The sequence below is a fragment of the Neovison vison genome, chromosome 7 (assembly GCF_020171115.1).
Source record: "Neovison vison isolate M4711 chromosome 7, ASM_NN_V1, whole genome shotgun sequence".
In the NCBI taxonomy this organism is placed as follows: domain Eukaryota; kingdom Metazoa; phylum Chordata; class Mammalia; order Carnivora; family Mustelidae; genus Neogale; species Neogale vison.
Window position 1 is genome coordinate 152,450,027 of NC_058097.1, and position 22,523 is coordinate 152,472,549.

The window sequence follows — 22,523 nt, forward strand, 5'->3', positions numbered from 1 at the left end:
TGGTGTTTGCTCTGTGTGTGTGTGTGTGTGTGTGTGTGTTTGTATTCAAAGTAAAGTCTTAAGAGCATTTACTTTGAGGCTGTATTTGACTATAATCTGAAATCATTGTCTAAGAAGAAGAAATTGTTAAATTAGACTTAATGAAATTAAAATACTCTGTGCATCAAACATAGTGCTTGAAAATAGACAAGCCAGGGGCACCTGGGTGGTGCAGTTGTTTCAGTGATGGACTCTTGATTTCAGCTCAGGGCATGATCTCAGGGTCCTGGGCTCAGACCCTGAGTCAGGCTCCATGTTCAGCGTGGAATTTGCTTGGGATTCTCCCATTTTCCCTCTCCTCTTCCCACTTGTGCTCTCTCTCTCTCTCTCTTTCTCAAATAAATAAATAAATAAATAAGTCTTGAAAAAAGTAGATAAGCCAAATGCTGGAAGAAAATAAGTGTAAAACACATGACAAGTATTATGTGTAGAATGTATTGTGTATTGGGTGGAATGAACTTCTCCTACAACTTAATAATTGAAAAGACAAACCTCCTAGTATAAAATGGAGAGAACTGAAGAATCATTTCACCAAAGAAAATATATGAACAGCCGATGAACATATAAAAATGTGTTCTGGAATTAGAGGAATGCATATTAAAATCACAAAAAAATCCATATGGCTACTCAGGCAGGCTAGAATTAAAGAGGCTGAAGCAATAAACAAGGGTATGGATGAGATTTTCTGAAGTTTCATATGTAGCTGAGTGCATAAAATAGTACAACACTTAGAAAACAGATCTGACAATATGCGTTCTCTGTAAATAGACCCTGAGATGGTGTTTGGGGCATAATGTATTTATGAAAGCTTTAATGCTAGTGAAAGGAAAGGAAAGGCAGTAGCATTCAACAGAGAGAAATAGAATTGTAATATAGCCCTGAAAAAACTGTGTCCAATGCTGAAGAGATCTTGCTGTGAGTATTTTCTATTAATAGTGATCTTTGGATGGACCTCAATGAACTGGCTTTTTTTATGTGTTTAAGTACAGCCTTAGCTTTTCTTGAGGTTAATTATACGTGTTGATATGGTATGCCTTCTTCTTGCCTCCTGGTTCTTGTGCCCAAAAGCCATAAGTCCCCAGATGATAGCCAGAATTTATAATTAAGTGTAAATCTTGCTGGAAAAAGTACATTCCCTTTATATCACCAGAACCTATAAGCACACAGTCATTGTTAGGTCAGAAAGCACAATATCTCCCATGACAAATGTAGTCTTCCCACTGTGGTCCCAGCACATATGAAGGTCATTGATTTGGTGTGTACATTAATGCTAAGAGGATGCCATTCCATAGACTACTCCTTGAGCTGATACTGCAGATGTGCCTTTTGCAAGCTGTGTGAATGCTCTGTTAGGCCTATAACTTGTAGTATTAGGATATATAACTAACAGATTGAATAGTCATGAGCCCACTCTCTCACGTCTTTGGTTATAACCTCTGTCCCCTGGTCTGACACAGTGTTTAGTGAAATCCTGAGCAGTGGAGGAAACACTCCATAAGCTTTCAGAGAATGGTGCTGCTGAGGATCTGAGGACAGAAAGACAATCCCACACCCATAATGCATGTCTAATTCTGTGAGATCAAGCTGCCCTCTGTGGCAGGATTGAAAGAACAAATGTAGTCAACATGTCATGAAGTGGGTAGTTGGTAACCATGAGAAATGGTGCCATATCAAATTCTCGACATTAGTCTCTGTTGCTAGAAGGTCTGACATTTAGCGATGGCAACAGCTAGATCAGACTTAATCATGTGGGGTTCCATAGTGTTCGACCCTCGGGCAGCTGTATAGCACTCTATGGCCTCCTTGCTCATGCACCATTGTGTAAACACTGTGGTGACTGATAGCTGATTAGGCTCTTTGGTCAGTCTGGCTGCATCTTCCATGGTGCCCATCTCTGGGGGGCAGTAATGTGTGGTACGAAGATATTCGCAATATATGCTCATGTCATTCTGCCACCCAGACCTCCTAGACTCTGGTTTTTCAGTCTTTTCCTGTCAGTCTCCTGACCAGCCCTAATTCAGCACTGCCAATGATTCTGTATATGAGCCAGCCTCAGGATACTTCCTCTTTCACCCAAAGTGATCACAAGGTGCACCACTTAAGTCTCCATGTAGGGGATCAACACTTAAAATAAAAGGAAAATTTGTTTGTGGAATATATATTATGCAACTGAAGGGAATAATGTGGATGCATATGTAGTCATGTATTTTTTATGTATGATTTATTGAAGGAGGCAGCTGAATAACAGTGCTGTAGAATTATTTCAATTCTAAAAAAATAATTCAAACAAAATGTGTGCATGTAGTGTGTATGTGTGTGTGTATATTGAGAGAGAGATCCATGGAATCAATCATTTCAAATGGTCAATGGAGATTATCCTTGGTTATGGTTGTGGAGCAGAGAGAGAGGTCAACATTCACTTTTGTATTAAACATGCCAGTATTATTTATTTTCAGTATCGGGCAGTATTTTAAAAAAGGCGAAAGATTTATGTGATCTGAAGAGAAACCAGAACATTGGGCAGTATTTTAAAAGTAAATATTATTCCCTTATCTTTTAAAAGTAATAATTTGCTCCTGTAAGAATTAAAAAACCCCTGGGTGGCTCAGTTAGTTGATTGCCTGTCTTCAGCTCAGGTCATGATCCTGGAGTCTCAGGGTCTACCCCACTTGGGACTCCCTGCTCATTGGAGAGAATGCTTCTCCTTCTCCCTCTGCCATTTCCCACCACTTGTGCTCTCTTAAAAAAAAAAAATTAAAAAACAGGAATGAAAAAACCAATAAACCAACTATAGTATCACTAACATAATGACAGAATAATACAATGTGACAACTGCTGGGAAAAAGCCAAGAACAGAATGTTCTGAAACTGCAGGCAAGGAGCAATTAATGCAGCATAATGGGACCCAGACACTCTCATACTCTCTTTTTTTCCCTAAAAAAATGGCTAAATCATTTGCATTATGGCAATTCACCTGACTCTTCTTGCATCCAGTTAAGGATTCATTAAAGTATACAGCTGGGCTTTTTATTCCCTCTGGAGGTAGCATTATCATCCCAAAAGGCCAGTAACAAAGCATTATGAAGGAAGGACTAGTATCAGAAGTCATGATAATTCTGTGTACCCGAGGCTGGGATTGGAGTGGCTTCATTCTTGGTTCATATATCGGAACCTGAAGTGTAGACTTAATGGCCCACTCCTCGGTAAGTACCTGAAGACCCTAATGTTACAGTTAGATGTTATTGATCAAGAACATTCAGATGGATAAATAGTGTCCTTGATGAACTGTTAGTATTTTACGTTTAATACTGGCTTCAATCTCAGGATATACTTAAGACCTTGGCAATACCACTGTCTTGATTAGAGTTCTTCAAAGAAACAGAAGGAATAGGATATGTCTTGGATGCTGAGGATTATATGTGGAGGCTGAGAAGTCCCATAATCTGCCACTTAGAAGCTGGAAGTTCTAGCAAGGTAGTGGTATAATTCAGTCTGATGTCCTAGCTCAAGCAATCAGGCAGGAAGGACTGAATTCTTCTTCCCTCCCGCTATTTGCTCTATTCAGGCCCTAAACTGATTGGATCATGCCATCCTGTAGAGGGAAAGGCAAACCGCTTGATCTAAGTTCACAGATTTTACTAAATCACATATGGCTAGGTTTTGCACAAATTCCACTTAATCACTTGATTTTAGAGTCCTCCAAGTTGAAGATATGATTTTTTCATTCATTCATTGGATGTCATGGGAAATGATATATGATTATATGGGACACAATAAGCTAGAGGAAGGAGGAAAAACAGTAATATTATTAGCAAGAGCACACTATGCTCTGAGTTACCATTTCTTTCATTACTGAGTTAGCCCTTGACCTCAAGTTTGGATTAATTTGTGTTCACAAGGTAGGCAGGGTTAAAACAAACAAACGGCAACAAAGCCACAACTGGCATTCCAACCAGAAAAAAACAAGTGTTGCTCAAGTTTTGTATTATTGAAAATGCCAAGTTCTGCCCTAAGTTCATCTTTGTAAAATAAAAATGTTATACTCTTATATAAAAATATATATCCTTTAAAGAAATGACTACTTTGCCTATTACTGCACTCTTTCTCTTCAGCTCACCTTCTGCAGCACTAGCAGGGAGGACAAAAGCATTATCCTACATTGTGTTTGGGGCTAAACAGCCCACCGGCATCAGTAGAGGACATGGGTGGAGCTGTAAGGCAGTCCAAGAGGGTGGGAGTTTTATTGTAATTCAAAGTACATCATCAAGAAAGTCAACAGACACCCCCTTAATATGGGAGAAAGCAGGGCCTTGAACTTCAGGGAAGGGATCTGACTTGGGGAAGTGGAGGTTATTCTGATTTTCTTTTTTTTTTTTTTTTGCCTTAATTTTTTTTTTCCAATTTATTTATTTTCAGAAAAACATTATTCATTATTTTTTCACCACACCCAGTGCTCCATGCAAGCCGTGCCCTCTATAATACCCACCACCTGGTACCCCAACCTCCCACCCCCCCGCCACTTCAAACCCCTCAGACTGTTTTTCAGAGTCCATAGTCTCTCATGGTTCACCTCCCCTTCCAATTTACCCAAATTCCCTACTCCTCTCTAACGCCCCTTGTCCTCCATGCTATTTGTTATGCTCCACAAATAAGTGAAACCATATGATAACTGACTCTCTCTGCTTGACTTATTTCACTCAGCATAATCTCTTCCAGTCCTGTCCATGTTGCTACAAAAGTTGGGTATTCATCCTTTCTGATGGAGGCATAATACTCCAGGGAGATTCAAATTAAAACCACATTGAGATATCACCTTACACCAGTTAGAATGGCCAAAATTAACAAAACAGGAAACAACATGTGTTGGAGAGGATGTGGAGAAAGGGGAATCCTCTTACACTGTTGGTGGGAACGCAAGTTGGTGCAGCCTCTTTGGAGAACAGTGTGGAGATTCCTCAAGAAATTAAAAATAGAGCTTCCCTATGACCCTGCAATTGCACTCCTGGGTATTTACCGCAAAGACACAGATGTCGTGAAAAGAAGGGCCATCTGTACCCCAATGTTTATAGCAGCAATGGCCACAGTCGCTAAACTATGGAAAGAACCAAGATGCCCTTCAACGGATGAATGGATTTGCATTACAGAAAGGCAAATCTGGCAGCTGGCACAAAAGGCATTTTGTAACACCCATGCACACACAGGGCCTCTGTGATACTGGTGGCGAGTACCTTTCAATCCGGAATGTACTGACCAATTGATTGCTTATAAGGCTTTTATTTTCTTTTTGTGTGCTAACTGCATTTAGAACTTCCTCTGTATTCTCCACTATTTAGCATAAAATTCTATATGCATTTACTTCCAAACTATATTTTTCTGTGGATATATTTACCACTAAATCACTAATAGGTGACACAGAGACAGAAGTTAAATTAAGCAAGGAATTTAATCTACAAAGATGAATGAAGCCCAGAAAAAAAAAAAAACACAATAAAAAAACCTCAAAAGCTCAACAGAAGTGATCACAGAAATAGCTGCTTAGAAATGCAGCAGGCATGTGCAAGCAGCTTATGGACTGTGAAGGAGAGATAAGAAAAGGGTACAGGAGATAGATGTGCACACACACACACACACACACACACACACACACACAATATTATGTGCAAAAGAAGAGGAATGCATGGATGCCTGGGCTACTCTATTGTTGAGCATATGACTCTTGGTTTGGTTCAGCTCAGATCATGATTACAGGGTCCTGGAATTGAGACCTGTGTGGGGCTCTGTGCTGTTTAAGATTCTTCCTCCCCTCCCCTCTGCTCCTATCCCCACTCACACTCTGTCTCTCAAGTAAAGAAATAAATAAGATCTTGAAAAAAAAAAGAGGAATGGAGAAAAGATAAAAGCAAGAATGAAGGAACAAAGGTATAGAAAAGAGAGACAACATTACAAACTAGTTGATACTGATTATATACAAAAGAAATCTACAAGACTTTGGCAACATATGTGAGGACAAGAGAGGAAGAGAAAAGAACAAGACAGCATAATAAACAATTGACCTATGTATCACTTTATGGGAGAGCATCAGTTCTCTAGTGATCAGGAATTGGTATAAAAGTAAATCTTATGTGTTAAATTTATGTTTATTTACAATGTACCTTTTAACACTTTGGAACATTTACAGCTTCTTTAAATAATGTCAACAAGTTATCTTCAATAATACTGCTTTCATGCCAGCACAAAGTGGTAGCCAGGCACCAGTTATATTAAAATGTATCTCTTTTACTTAAATGTTCTCTTTTAGTCCTTATGTTTTTCCACTTGTAACTAACATTGACTCTCCAAGATTCCCACAGAAATACAGGTTGGATGGCAAGCCAAGGTTGGAGTATGGGGTGGGTGCCGGCATGAGGCAGGCACCCATGCCTAGCAGTTATCCTTACATATTCCACTTCAGTCCTTCATTTCTTTAGCCTCTAGTTTAAAACAATGCTGTATATTTATCCAACAAATATTTATTGATAATCAAATGGGTGAAAGCATCAAGGAACATCAAGATAAATACACCCTGACCACAAACAGATCAGTGAAGTGGGAGGAACAGATGTGAAATAAATGTCAAATAAATACTCCTAAACTCGTAAAAGGTCATAAAGAAAAGCATATTCTATTTTGTTTTTTTTTAATTAAATTAAATTTTTTTCAGTGTTCCAAAATTCATTGTTTATGCACCATTCCCAGTGCTCCATGCAATATGTGCCCTCATAATACCCACCACCAGGCTCACTCAACCCACCCTCCCCTTTCCCCTTCCAAACCCTCAGTTTGTTTCACAGTATTTTGGAAGTAAGGTGAAGAAATGTTCCAGGAAAGTATTCTAAAGGACATGATATCTAATTAAGGATTTGGACAAAGGCAGGAAAGGAAAAGAAGAGTGTTTTATGATACATAAAAGCAAAATACTTGAAATAGTATAGTATTCTGGAAATTGAAAGAAGCTGACTGGGACATGAAGAGGAGAGTTAGCCATAGAAGTCAGGAGACTGGTAATTAATAACCTCCTCTAGACTGTGATCACTATTAAAAATGTTTCGTCCAGCATTTTCTCTTTTTTGTTCACTACATAGAAAAAACTAAATTACTTTCTTTTTTTTTTAAGATTTTATTTATTTATTTGACAGAGAGAGATCACAAGTAGGAAGAGAGGCAGGCAGAGAGAGAGGAGGAAGCAGGCTCCCTGCAGAGCAGAGAGCCCGATGCGGGACTCGATCCCAGGACCCTGAGATCATGACCTGAGCCGAAGGCAGCGGCTTAACCCACTGAGCCACCCAGGTGCCCCAGAAAAAACTAAATTACTTTCTTTTTTTCTTTTTTTTTAAATAACTTTCTTATCAACATTTCTCTTAAGCTAAAATTCTTACACCCTTATCATATCATAGGGTGAATTTTACAATCAGTGTGGATTTTAAACTTCCAGTTTGTGGTCTCATTATGGAAAGCATTATGTTCAGCTCCTAGATGATAAAAATAACCAATAAATCTAAAATATTAACTGTGGTTCTACCATAACTTTCCAATCCCTTTTACAAAGTTGGCATACCATTTTACAATTCCATCAGCAATGTACAAAGGTAGAACTTCTCCAAACCCTTGCCAAAACATATTATTATTATTTTTAAATTTTAGCCAGCCTAAAGGTGTGGGATGCTATCTTGTTGTGGTTTTGATGTGCATTTTCCCAATGACGAATGATGTGGAAGATCACTTACATCTGCATTTTTGAGTTATAAAGATTCTTTCTAAATTCTAGATACACATTTAGATATAGGATTTGCTAATATATTCTCTTATTCTGTGGGTTGTCTGTTGAGTTTCTCAATGGTGTACTTTGAATCACAAACTTAAGAAAAAGTATGATCAAGTCCAATTTATGCATTTTTTTTGTTTATACTTTTTGTGCCATACAAAAACTTTTCCTAACTGAAATTCACAAAGATTTACTCATTTGTTTTCTTCAAATGGGTTTACTATTATAGCTCTTGTATTTAAGTCTCATATTTAGAAATAATTTGTATATAGTGTGAGGTAGTGTCTAAATTCATTCTTTTGCTTGTGAATATGCAATTGTCCTACCACCATTTTAAAAACAATACAGTTTCATAAAAGTTAAATATCAAATACTGCACACGCATCTATAGTGTGATGTTCTTGATCTGAACCTATGTTAATGCATATCATTTCCAAATTCATTGAGAGTCATTATCCTAACAAAATATGCTGTAGGAGGGGCGCCTGGGTGACTCAGTGGGTTAAGCTGCTGCCTTCGGCTCAGGTCATGATCTCAGGGTCCTGGGATCGAGTCCTGCATCAGGCTCTCTGCTCAGCCGGGAGCCTGCTTCCCTCTCTCTCTCTCTGCCTGCCTCTCTGTCTACTTGTGATTTCTCTCTGTCAAATAAATAAATAAAATCTTTAAAAAAAATACGCTGTAGGAAATAGAGTCTGACAAATTTTGTTTCCTTCTTATGTGCTGAGTCTAGGGGAAACATTTTGAATATTTATATCCATCTACTGATGAATATATGAGGGATAGGTATATATTCATGTTCCTGTATCTTACTTACATGTTACTTACATTACTTACATGTTATGATATTATTCCTGTCCATACTTTACAAAATGTTTTATTTTCATCCTAAGAATTATTGAAGAATAGGTGGAATTATAAGATTTCCATTGACCCAAGTGGTTATGCAAATATGCATTTAAGCAAACTACTTTTTGCCATAGCAAGAAGACTCTTCTGAGACCCACAACCTCATCTCACTTTCCTACAATGTCAGTCTTTAACACCTCTGAAGGGGAAATCTCTACCTTCTTCCTCATTGGGATCCCAGGGATGGAGCATGCTCACATTTGGGTCTCCGTCCCCATTTCCTTCATGTACCCCCTTGCCATCCTGGGGAACTGCACCACCCTCTTTTTCATAAAAACAGAGACCTCTCTGCACGAGCCTATGTATTATTTCCTCTCCGTGCTGGCCTTTTCTGACCTGGGGTTGTCCATCTCCTCCCTTCCAACCATGCTGAGAATCTTGTTCAATGCCACTGGAATTTCTCCTGATGCCTGCTATGCCCAGGAGTTCTTCATTCATGGATTCTCAGCTATGGAGTCATCAGTACTTCTTGTCATGTCCATCGATCGCTTGATAGCCATCTACAGTCCTCTCAGATACACCTCCATCCTGACCAGTGTCAGAGTCTTTAAAATTGTTCTTGTATTTGCCATAAAAAGTCTCTTACTGGTTTTCCCCTCCCCCTTTATTCTAAAGAGGCTGAAATTCTGTAGGAAAAACCTTCTATCCCACTCCTATTGCCTCCACCAGGATGTCATGAAGCTCGCCTGTTCGGACAACAGGGTAAATGTCATCTATGGACTGCTTGTAGCTCTAACAGCTATGTTAGACTTGGTATGCATATCTGTGTCTTACCTGTTGATCTTGAAAATTGTTCTGGGCATTGCCTCACACAAGGGCTGCATCAAGGTCCTCAACACTTGCATTTCCCATATTTCTCCTGTGCTGATCTTCTATGTGCCAATCATCACCTTGGCTATTATTCACCGCTTTGCCAAAAATATTTCTCCAGTTGTTAGGGTCATCATAACTGATACTTTCCTTCTGGTTCCCCCTCTAATGAATCCTATTGTGTACTCTCTGAAGAGTCATCAGATTAGAAATCTGATTCTCATGAAATTATGTGAGAGACAAGGTTGATGAGAAACTTGAGCTGCAATGAATGCTCAGCTCTCTTGGCAATGTTTGAGCAAATGTAGGGGTACAGTAATGACAGGGAAGTAATAGAGATTGACAAAAATATATATTTCATATACTCAGCAGGCTCATCACATTTCAAAGTATTGACTTCATTTAGCAGCAACAATATCCAACATGTCTTGGGGTTGTAATATGTTGACCACTACATTTTCTGCCTCCTTTATTCCTTTACCTCTCTTCACAACTAGCTATATGACTATGTCAACAATAGTTACAGAAGTACCTTCTTAATTTGAGTATATAAATTTTTCAATTTAGTATTCTAAAAAAAAAAAGACAATTAGTATGTCCATTTGGGAAAAAAGCAAACATAACTCTAATTTGGGCATGATCAGCTCTAACTGAAATGAATTGAAAGATTAATCACACACACACACACACACACACACAGCATCAGCATCCCCTAAACATCCCCTAGTTTGTGTGCATTTGTATGTGTATTTGTGTGTTTTTGTGTATGTATGTATGTTTGTGTGTTAGGGACTGATATATGTATGTTTGTGTGTATATTTCTACAGAAATTCAAATAAATCATAAAAATGCTCCTGTCTCAAGTACTGTGAAACATGTACTAAATGTAAATACAGTAGCAGATGAGCAATATGTCATCGATTTATATTTTAAGTTCTCTGCAATATATTTAATAAATCTCCCCCTTTAGTATACATATTGGGTGAGCTGCTCCTTGAAAGTTTGTATAGTATTCTTTTTTTCCCCAGTTACATACCTAAGCAGTAGTATTATTTCTTAATTGTCTAGATCCTCCATCCCTGCATATGTGATTGAAGTAGAATGTTTAAATTTCCATCTTTGTGCTCAGTGTCTAGCAAAGTACCTGGAACATATGAATTGTTTATCATATGTTTGTTAAAAGCATAGCAATCCTAGAACATTGTGAAGACACAAATATAATGCATGATAAGAAAGCCAAAGAACCCATTAAAGTATGTATGCAAATCTCCATTGATATGAAGTTCACTTCTACAAACTAATTACTTGGATAGAAATTAAACTAAAAGTGGGGCACCTGGGTGGCTCAGTGGATTAAGCCTCTGCCTTCGGCTCAGGTCATTTATACTTTTATATACAAGAATTAGGAATTAGTGTACTTAGAGAATACAATTCATCATGGAAATAGTAAGTCATCTTTGGAATGCTACCTTTAAGAAGACAGACAAGTATGCTGATATATATCATCTTAACTGACAGCACCTATGTAAGAGCCAACAAAAGTCTTCCTTTCAATCTTGGCAAGGCATTAGAATCACTTGGGAGCTTTTTAAAGTCTGGATATTATATAATATCACAGACCAATTAAATCAGAATACAAAATTGTATTTAACCTATTATCTTATTGATGGATATTGGAGTTGTTTCCAAATTTTAACTGTTATAAATAAAATTCCTATAGATAATCTTAGAGATGTGTTTTCTTGTTGCAGCTGTAGTATTTATGTTATGGTATTGCATTATGATGTTAATTTTTATTTTCCTAAATGCAAATTAAAATGTGAGAGTTCAAGTACACTTTTTTTTTTTACACTACTTACTAATTTCTAGGAGTCCTTTATACATCCTTTGTCAGGTATGTGTGATCTTTATTTATTGTCAGATATGTGTAATCTTTATTTATTCCTCATGAATGGACTGTCTTTTGGTCTTCTTAAAAGTGTTGTTCAGTGCCAGAAGTTCTTCCCTTTTCTTAATTATAAGTGATTATTATTACTTCAGGGCTAATCTTTTTAGAACCTCAATTATTCCAAAGTCATGAATTTTTTTTATAATTTTTCTTCTACATTATATCCTTTTATGTTTAATGCTTAGGTCTATGCTTCTTTTATTGAAAAAAAATTTCCCTTTTGAATTTTTTCACTGTCATTCTGTTCCTTCTTGTGTGTTGGTTTGCAACCTCAGGAATTTCTCAGGTAAAATCTGAAAAGGACCCCCATACAGGGAGGGCAAGCAGAGACCAAAGAAAGAGGCAGAGCCCTCCACATTTGTAGGTGGCAGGTTTAGTAAGCATGGAAATATATATGAGGTTTGTCTTGGGAGTCCTAAAATGAGTAAATGTCCACACCTGCCTCCAGAATCTTAAAAAGTTTATACAGAGGCTTTAGTGGGGTTCAGTCATGTACACCATCCAGATGGTCTCAATAACACCATGCTTTCTCGAGGCTATGTCCTTGAGCATTTCAGAGCTCCCACTGTGGGAATGGTGCACAGAATGTACATTCTGAAGATTGGGTGGGGGGTGAGGACCCTCCAATTATCCAGGCCCAGCTAATGGATCAGTTGACAGTCAGATCCTCCTGATGAATTCCTCCAACATTGTGTCAATACCACACCCCTAAATAAATGTAGCTTTAGAGTTAGTGAGATCCAACAACGTTTTTCTAATCTTGCATAGTGTAGATCTTTTGCATTTCCACACAAAGTTTACAATTGCCTTGTCAATTTCTACAATAAAAGCTATTAGGGCTTGATTAGGATTTTGCTGAGCCAACGTTACTTTGTGAAGAATTGTTAGCGACACCGTTTTCTAACGAATGAGTCTGATCTCTCTACTTACATAGATCTTCTTGAAATTTTGTGCAAGGTTTTGAATTTATCAGTGTAGCTATCTTAAAATAGTTATTGTATTGGGGTGCCTGGGTGGCTCAGTGGGTTAAAGCCTCTGCCTTTGGCTCAGGTCATGATCCCAGGATACTGGGATCCAGCCCTGCATCCAGCTCTCTGCTTGGCAGGGAGCCTGCTTCCTCCTCTCTCTCTGCCTGCTTGTGATCTCTGTCAAATAAATAAATAAATAAATAAAGTTATTGTATTTATTTTTACATATTTGATTTTACTGATTAAACACCGTGACTGACATAAATGGTATTTTGTATTAATATAAATTATTTTTTCAAGTGTGTAGGATCTCAGTTTTATATATTGCTGACTGGCTTTTTAAAACCAACTTATTCTTGGGCACCTGAGTGGTTCAGTCAATTAAGTGACTGCCTTTGGCTCAGATCATGACCCAGGGTCCTGGGATTGAGAGTCCCATATCAGGCTCCCTACTCAGCCTGGTAACTGCTTCTCCCTCTTCCCCTCCCCACTGCTTGTGTTCTCTCTCTCTCTCTCAAAAATAAATAACATCTTTAAAAAAAAAAGTGGGATCTTCAAAAAGATAAAACTAACTTACTCTTGTCCATTGATGAGTGAATAAGGAAGATGTGGTATATTCATACAATGAAATATTACTCAGCCATAAAAATGAATGAAATTTTGCCATTTGCAATGACATGAGTGGATCTAGAGAGTATGATGCTAAGCAAAATAAGTCAAAGGAAGACAAATACCATTTGGTTTCACTTATATGTGGAATTTAAGAAATAAAACAAATAAGTGGGGGGAAAAAAGGATGAAGGTGGGAAAGAAGAGATTAAAGGGCTTAGATTTTTGGTTTGTGAAAATTGAGCATCAAAGTGTATTTTTATGATGAGTCCCTAAGAAGAGGCAGATTTAGGAAAGGAGAAAATGATGTCTAATTTGGATATATTGGTTTACAGAGATATTTAATTAGTGATCCAGGACTATCTGGAAGGATGAATCCAACTTGAGTGAAGTCTAGGCTAAAATACACATCATAGGGTATTTGTCTTGCATCACTTTTTTAAAGACACAAACTCAACTCCCAGAATCTCTGCTTTGACTCTGATGGGCAGAGGAATATCTGAGCCAAATATCAAACAGAAGTCTCAGAGATTTTGCTCAGCATTTACCACTACCATGTCTCTTCCATACCTGGTTACTAAGGTCCTCTTTCTAATGAACACAGTTCCTAATTCATGGTCTAGGTGCTTATTACATGTCCTTGGTATTAACTTTCTCTGCATTTCCTGCTTATTTTCAGAACAGATGCAGCCTGGTTGCAATCTCCAGAGAGTTCAATGCCCCTAGAGCTGGTGACTGGGGAAATAAAAAGGGGGAAGCCCTCCTATATGAGGAGAAGACTTCCTGGCAGACAAATTCAATGACTTCTGCGATTTTATACTGAAAGCCTTCAGTTACTCTCAAAGAAGCTCTCCAAAATATCCACTTTCTGGTGAGTACCCAGATATCCTTCTTTTTAGCTTTCACTTATATTTTAATTTTTTAAAATTTGTATTTTATTTTAAATTTTTTGGTAATCAACAGCACAGAACTTCATATAGAGCAGGAAGAAGCCTCCAAAAGTCTCCCGGAAGAATTTTCCTTTCAGAGACTAGTTAAAAAGACTGTTTACTTTTTGGAGGATCAGCCTTCAATAGTATTTAAATCCTCCTAAATTGCAATATTTACCACACCAGGTTATTATTCTTCTGGCAACACTACACAAGTGTTCCACAAATTCCAGGCTGAGAGAAATGAGGTATAATCTGTCAGTAATCTCTACAAGGACTTCCCTGACAAATATATACATTATTTGAAATAGTAATAATTTTTAAAGAAGGTTTAAATAACCAATTTTCAGATGGCAAGAAACAGAATTAAGGAGAGTTTAATTTTGAGAAGGCTATATACATTTGTGGGAAGGGTTAGGAAGAAAAAGAGTATGAAATCCCTTTGCCATTAATAAGTGTCACTTTGGGAATCATATATTCTACCCAATAGTAGATCTAGGACATGAAAACAAAACAATAGACAACTCAATGGAACTGGTTGTGATGAGTGTCAGGTGTTGTATGTAAGCAATGAATCGCTCAATTTTGCTATCGAACCTCGTATTACACTATATGTTAACTAGCTAGAATTTAAACAAAAACTTGTCAAGTTTTTGTTTAAAAAACTAAAAAAGGGATGGGATTGACGATTGGTTATTAAAACACTACAAAAAAATGAATTCAGACTTGTATCTGAATGCAAAATAAAGGGGCGCCTGGGTGGCTCAGTGGGTTAAAGCCTCTACCTTCAGCTCAGGTCATGATCCCAGGGTCCGAGGATCAAGCCCCACATTGGGCTCTTTGCTCAGCGGGGAGCCTGCTTCCACCTCTCTCTCTCTACCTGCCTCTCTGCCTACTTGTAATCTCTGTCTGTCAAATAAATAAATAAAATCTTGAATGCAAAATAAAGATCCAGTTTCTTTATAGGGAAAATATGGCCAGCAGTAATTTTTCTAAGCTAGGATATCTGAAAATTCTAGTTCAAAGTGGCATGTATTTTTCACTGTATGGCAGCCACATAAATGCTTTGTTCTGTCAAAAAAGCTGAAAGAAGCTCTTCAAAAACTGCTGTTTTTCTGTGATATTTTCAGATCCTCATATTTTACTAACTCTGCATCTATCTCTCTCATTGTAGAGCCCTCTAAATGTATCATGTCCATTATCAACATAGCATATGTTGAAATCACCACCTTCTTCCTGGTTGGGATGCCAGGGCAGGAATATGCACACATCTGAATCTCTATCCCCATCTGAAGCATGTATCTTTTTACTATTTTGGGAAACTGTGCCATCCTTCTTGTTATCATGACAAAGCCCTCCTTGCATGAGCCCATGTACTACTTCCTTTCCATGTTGGCCTTGTCTGACCTGGACTTGTCCTTCTCTTTTCTACCCACCATGGGGAGGATCTTCTTATTCGATGCTCCTGTAATTTCTTCCAATGCCTGCATTGCTCAGGAATTCTTCACCCATGGATTCATAGTAGTTGAGTCCTCAGTGCTCCTGATCATGTCGTTTAACCACTTTCTAGCCACCCACAGCACTCTGATATACAGTTCCATCCTGACTCCTGTCAGAGTTGCAAAAATAGGAATGGCATTAGTTTTCAGGCATTTCCTCATGGTTCTTTCCTTACCCTTCTCTCTGAGAAGTTTGTAGAAAAAGCCAATTATCCCATTCCTACTGTCTCCACCAGGATGTCATGTAGTTGGCCTTCTCTGACAACCAAATTGATGTCTTCTATGGTTTTTTTGGAGTACTCTGCCTTATGGTAGACTTTATGCTCATTACTATGTCTTACATTCTGATCCTCAAGACTGTGCTGGTAATTGCATCCCAAAAGGAGCAACTCAAGGTCCTCAATACTTCTGTTTCACACATCTGTACAGTGCTCATCGTCAGCTTGGCCATTATCTATTGCTTTGTCAGACATGTCTCACCTCTCTTCAATGTAATTAAGTCATTACAAGAAATGAGTTTCTTGATAATCATCTCTAAAAATAATGATAAAGCAGATGTTCAAGGATAGTAGATATTACATTTTTGTATAAAAATTGATAAAAAGAATTTTTTCTGAGGAAAGTACCTTGACTCACAGTAGTCATGAGAGACAATATATACATTGTAACAAGCAAATATCAAACATACACCAAGAACATCAAGTAAAGAGAGTCAGTGAGTCTTGAATAGGACCTAGACATCTGCATTTTTATAAAACCCCATAGTGAACTCTATCTGTATCTGCATTTAAAACCCTTTGATCTTGAAGATGCTCAATGACAATTAAAATTTCAGAATGTTCTCATCTTGTAGAAGAAAAACCCTGTAACTTTCAGGAAGTAAATCTAGTGGAGGAGGCAGACACAGAAAGGCTTAGTTACATAATCTGAAACTGCTCTATTATTCACTTGGCACTCTGGGATCATGGGTGGGGTGACCATAATCATACCAGAAGGAGCAGAGGAGGCTTCAGAGTGTTCTCCACAAATGACTAATTCTGACACTCTCATGGTCTCTGGTCCCTTCTAAAGGTTCACCTGTGGGGAATTTTCTTTTTCTTCTGAGTACATCCTGTTAAGCTGGACTCTCCAGAGGTTTCTGGGCCCCTGGGAAAACATCGAGGATGGCTAGATTGTGTGAGTCAGCATACATCAGTGTGTTTATTCATCAGCACAACTCTAGTAACTGTGTGCCACCTCTAGTTCCTCTTTATTGTGATGTGTGGTACAATGATGTGCCTACCCATTTGCTGCTAAGTTTCCTGATAGTCACAGGTGTCAGTCCCTTTTGATAAACTCAAGCAAGCCAGGTCTGTATTATGAGTCTGTGTGCTTCCCCAGTGCTTAGCATGAATGCCAGCAGTCCAATTTTCTAAAAAGTGCAAGACATGTGAATGCATAGGTGGAAATTCATGATCCTGCCAACCATGAGAATCAACTTGTTGATAGGTGCAGGTCACAGCAAGAAACTCCAAGAAAAGAACACTGACCTAGATATTGAGTGATGTGGTTTGCTATTGTCATAGTTGTCCCCTTATGTGATAATATAAGATGCTTCTGGGTGTGGGAATATGTGTCTACTGAGCTTGAGGTAGGCATCAGAGAAAAAACGGTGGCCTCCATCAGTCTTTCTCCACAGCCTGTACTAACCCTGCATGCTTCTGGTTAGATTTAAATCCTTTCTTTCTTTACATTTCCCTCTTGATAAACAAGAAAGCAACCTTATGATTCTAACAAAAATGGTATCTATGAGCTCATAGTTTTAAAATCATCTTTTAAGGGTATTTTTTTGCATAAATTTTATTTAATTTGAAGACACAGCCCTGCAAGATGAGGTTATAAATTTTTCATTCATTCAGTGTTTGTCAGTACATATTGAATATCGCTGACATGGGATCTATGCAGCCCGAGAGAGGAGGCCAAGCAGTACTGTCATCAGTGGGACCCCACTGTGACCTGAGTTACTGTTAATCCCTGACCGAAAATTTGAGGATTAATTTGGGTACACTAGGTAGGAAGGATTAAAATAAAACAAAACAACAAAACATCATTTCCAAGCTGTAGGAATTATAGGTATTGCTCAAATTTTACAACATTAAAATTATCATATTCTGTCTTAAGCTCAGCTAACACAAAGAAAAGAATCTACACTATCATTTGGAAATATGTATCCTTTAAACAAGTGACTGCTGCCCGTTGATCAACCAATCTTGCATTTCAAATCATCTTATAAAGAAAGAGTATGCAGCATGAAGCTCTAAACACATGAAATATTTAGAGGCTAATAAACTCAGCTGGTAGAACAAAGGACTTAAGTGGAGGAGTGAGGTGGGAAAGAGGCTGGAAATGTGTGTAGCCAAACTAGGGAGAGGGCAAGGTCAGACAAGGAATTGGACATTGGAGCGCACTTCTGAGTTTTCTTAGAAGATGGACTGATCAAATTAATGATAGAGGAAGGCAACTCTGAAACCTGGCACAAAGGCAATTGTAACAATTGTGTACCTATACTGCCCTCCCCACTTTTGACAGTTTTTATTTTAAATCAATTAGTGAACATACAGGGTAATATTAGTTTCAGGTGTACAATTTAGTGATCTGGCAATTCTATACACCCCCGGAGCTCATCACAGCGAGTACCCCCCCTTAGCCCACATAATCTGTTTCACCCACCCCCCGCTCACATCCCCTCTGGTGACCATAAGTTTGTTCTCTAGTGTTAAGAGTCTGTTTTCTGGTTTGCCTCTCTCTTTCTTTTTTCCCCCTAAGCTTCTTTGTTTTCTTAAATTTCACATGTGAGTGAAATCATTAGGTATTTGCCTTTCTCTAACTTATTTAACTTAGCATAATATTCTCTAGCTCCATATACATTGCTGCAAGTTTCAAGATTTCATTCTCTCTTATAGCTGATATATATATATTTTTTTTTCTCATATATATATATGAGAAAAAAGATGTGGGATATATAAATCCCACTTCTCACTTTTTTCATTCATCAGTTTGACATTAGTGGTGAGTATCTTCCAAGTCTCATGTAATAACTATTTAATCAACTTCTTATAAGTTTTTAAACATTTTCCTTATTATTAGCTGCATCCAGAAATTATCCTGCATCCTCTGCTAAGTGTCCTGTTATTCCCTGTTTTATTTCAAAGATTTGTTGCTGTGGATTCAGTTATCATTAAACTACTGTAGGCAATCGAAAGGGACAAACCAAACTGAGCAATAACTTCAGCCCAGGAGAAGCAATTCAGGAGCTCAAGAAATGTGATCACAGAAGTAGCAGCTCAGAAACATACCATGATTACATTGCAGTTTATCAGTCTACAACTAAGAGAAAAATATACAAGAGAGGGAATGATACATACAGAAAGTTAGGTGCAAGGAAGAGAAACATGGAGAAAGGAATTGTGAGAGTATATGTTTAGGAAAGAATGGCAACAATAGAAAACCTCGGCACCTATTATATACAGAAAGTATCTATCTGTAAGCCTCTTGCAACAGGGATGAGGGAAAGTGAAGGCAAGAAAAAAGAACAAAGCAGTGTAAGGTGACATTGCTAGATGCCTCTTGGTGGAAGAATATAAATTCTCTAATGACTGTGTATTGTTGTGAATGTAAAACAGTTTAATTTTATATTTATCCTTTAACAATTTGGAATATAGATGGTTTGTTTATAGAGTGAATACTTTCTTCAATATAATTGCCTTTTTGTTGTCAGAAGAAAACAATAGTCAAGCACTAGTTATGGTATAATATACATCTCTAAATATGTTCCTCATGCTTTCTAGTTGTAAACTAACATTGACTGCCTTGAGATTGATTATTTCTTCAAGAATACAAGCCTAGGGGCTCCTGGGTGGCACAGTGGGTTAAGCCTCTTCCTTCGGCTCAGGTCATGATCCCAGGGTCCTGGGATTGAGCCCCACATCAGGCTCTCTGCTCAGCAGGGAACCTGCTTTCCTCTACCCCCTCTCTGCCTACTTGTGATCTCTCTCTCTCTCTCTCTCTCTCTGTGTCAAATAAATAAATAAAATATTATATTTAATATTATAAATATATATATATTAAATATATATATATTATATATATTATATATATAAAATATATATATATTAAATATATATAAAATATTATATTTAATATTCTTTATTCTAAAAAAAGAAGAAGAATACAAGCCTAGTAGCAAGCCAATGTTTGGAGCACAGAATTTGTGCCCGTGATTATTCTTACTTGTTTTGTTCTTGTCCTACATTTCTTTAGCCTCTTTGTGACAAAGACAGATTGTCCAACAAATATTGAAAAAGAACTAGATGTATCACAGGATCGAGTGACCATGAGATAAATATAAAATATCCTCTGCTCTCAAAGAATGCAGTGAGGTTGGGGAAAGAGATGCCAAAGAAATGAACCATAATAAGTAGGATAACCTTGCAAGATTCCTGAAGAGGTTATAGACCAAACCATCTGTCATTTTGCAGTGGAAGGCAGGGGAGACTTCTAGAGGTTTTTTTAAAATGTTGACAAAACAGGAAACAGCATGTGTTGGAGAGGATGTGGAGGAAGGGGAACCCTCTTACACTGTTGGTGGGAATGCAAGTTAGTGCAGCCTCTTTGCAGAACTGTGTGGAGATTCCTCAAGAAATTAAAAATAGAGCATCCCTTTGGCCCTGCAATTGCACTCCTGGGTATTTACCCCAAAGATACAGATGTCGTGAAAAGAAGGGCCATCTGTACCCCAATGTTTATAGCAGCAATGGCCATGATAGCCAAACTACGGAAAGAACCAAGATGCCCTTCAACGGACGAATGGATAAGGAAGATGTGGTCAATATACACTATGGAGTATTATGCCTCCATCAGAAAGGATGAATACCCAACTTTTGTAGCAACATGGACGGGACTGGAAGAGATTATGCTGAGTGAAATAAGTCAAGCAGAGAGAGTCAATTATCATATGGTTTCACTTATTTGTGGAGCATAACAAATAGCATGGAGGACAAGGGGTATTAGAGAGGAGAAGGGAGTTGGGGTAAATTGGATAGGGAGGTGAACCATGAGAGACTATGGACTCTGAAAAACAATCCGAGGGGTTTGAAGTGGCGGGGGGGTGGGAGGTTGGGGTACCAGGTGGTGGGTATTATAGAGGGCACGGATTGCATGGAGCACTGGGTGTGGTGAAAAAATAATGAATACTGTTTTTCTAAAAATAAATAAATTGTAAAAAAAAGAAAAAAATGTTGACTGTCTTAGGATATAAGCAAAGACAGACATATATAAAAAAAGTATACTATAGAGCACTGGTAGCATTTGCAAAGGCAAGAGATATAAAACAACATTATATTCTGAAAATTAAATATACAATGGCCAGAACATAAAGAGTTTGGCTAGCCATGAAGAGAGAGAAGGTTGGCAATTAACTTCCCTCTCTGGCCAGGAATACATTAAGAACACATTAAGATTACTATCATAGGTGATTAACCCCCTATTTTCTCTCTTTTTTGTTCAGAACATTAAAAAAATGCACATTACTTTCCTAAAGAATTCAGTGATTTGTTTTGTAGAAAGCAAACTTCCTCTTAATCTAATACTATTATGCCCTTACCATATCAAAAAAGGTTTCAGAAAAGGCATTCCACAATGCTATGACATTAAAATTCCCAATTGTGGTCTCATTTGTTTTATTTCTCAAATTCCACATATGAGTGGAATCATATGGTATCTGTGTTTCTCCGACTTATTTCACTTAGCATAATACTCTTTATTTCTACCCATGTAACTGAGAATGGCAAGACTTCATTCTTTTTTATATCTGAGATATATATATATATATCTCTATATATATACACACACACACGTATGTATGTGTGTATATATATATATATATATATATATATATACACTTCTTTACCCATTCACCTGTTGATGGAAAGTTGGGCAGTTTCCATAATTTGGCTATTGTAAATAATGCTACTATAAACACTGGGGTGCATATATCCCTTAGAATTACTACTTTTGTATCATTTGAATAAATGCCTAGTAGTACACTTGCTGGATTATAGGGTAGTTCCATTTTTAAATTTTGAGGAACCTCCATATTGTTTTCCCAAGTGGCTGCACCAGTTTGCAGTTCCATCAACATGAATATTCTCCTTTCTATGCATCCTTACCAACATCTGTTGTTTCCTGTGTTGTCGATTTTAGCCATCCTGACTGGTGTGAGGTAACATCTCATTGTGGTTTTGATTGTATTTCCCTGATGATGGGTGATGTTGAGCAAGAAAACTCAGAGGTAGCATCTTTCGTGAGTACAGAAACCTTCAAGGGAGGTAGAGAAATATATAGAAGCAGAACAACAATGAGAAAGATACTAAAACAGAAGAAAGAAAAGGGCATGATTAAGGGACAAAGCAATGAGAGAACGTCATGGGAAAACAATGGATATACCCAAAACACGGAAATCTGGGAGAAAGAGGAAAAGACTTCAAAGAGATGGAAGCAGACAGAAGTAAAAGGAAATGGGTAAAAAAGTGAAAATATAGTGAAGGCCCGGCAGGAGAGAAAAAAGGACAAAGACTGTGAAATATGAGTCAGGGAATCAGAGGAGTAAATACATAGACATATACAAAGGAGTTTTATTCATAGGAGATATGGGTACAGAAAAAGAAGATGAAAATAAGCAGAAAGGGAGATAGAAAAGGTCAGAAAGACTTTCACACCCTTGGAGAGAACCCGCTTTTGTAAAATCTTATACTTAACAGGAACACTGACCTTAACTCTTCCTTTATTCTTGTCTGCTAGCAAGGCATACCTGACTCCCCTTGTCTATCCAGACTGGAGAGACAGCATACCATAGCGACGAAGAGCACAGAGTCTGGAGCCCTATTAGCAAGTCCTGATATGCTATCCTATTTCTATGACTTCGGGCAAAATGGTTTATTGCTGCATGCCTCAATTTCCTTATATGTTACATGAGAA

General features: G+C 37.8%; 1 protein-coding gene and 1 pseudogene across 1 annotated transcript; both read left to right on the forward strand.

Annotated features, from left to right (window-relative positions):
* Positions 1-7,946: 7,946 nt before the first annotated feature.
* Positions 7,947-9,805, forward strand: LOC122913514 (olfactory receptor 51A4-like). The gene is made up of 2 exons (XM_044260216.1): positions 7,947-7,963; positions 8,866-9,805. The coding sequence occupies exons 1-2, from the start codon at positions 7,947-7,949 to the stop codon at positions 9,803-9,805; spliced, it is 957 nt and encodes a 318-aa protein (XP_044116151.1).
* Positions 9,806-15,201: 5,396 nt separating this feature from the next.
* On the forward strand, positions 15,202-16,078 carry LOC122913515 (annotated as a pseudogene).
* The last annotated feature ends 6,445 nt before the right edge of the window (positions 16,079-22,523 follow it).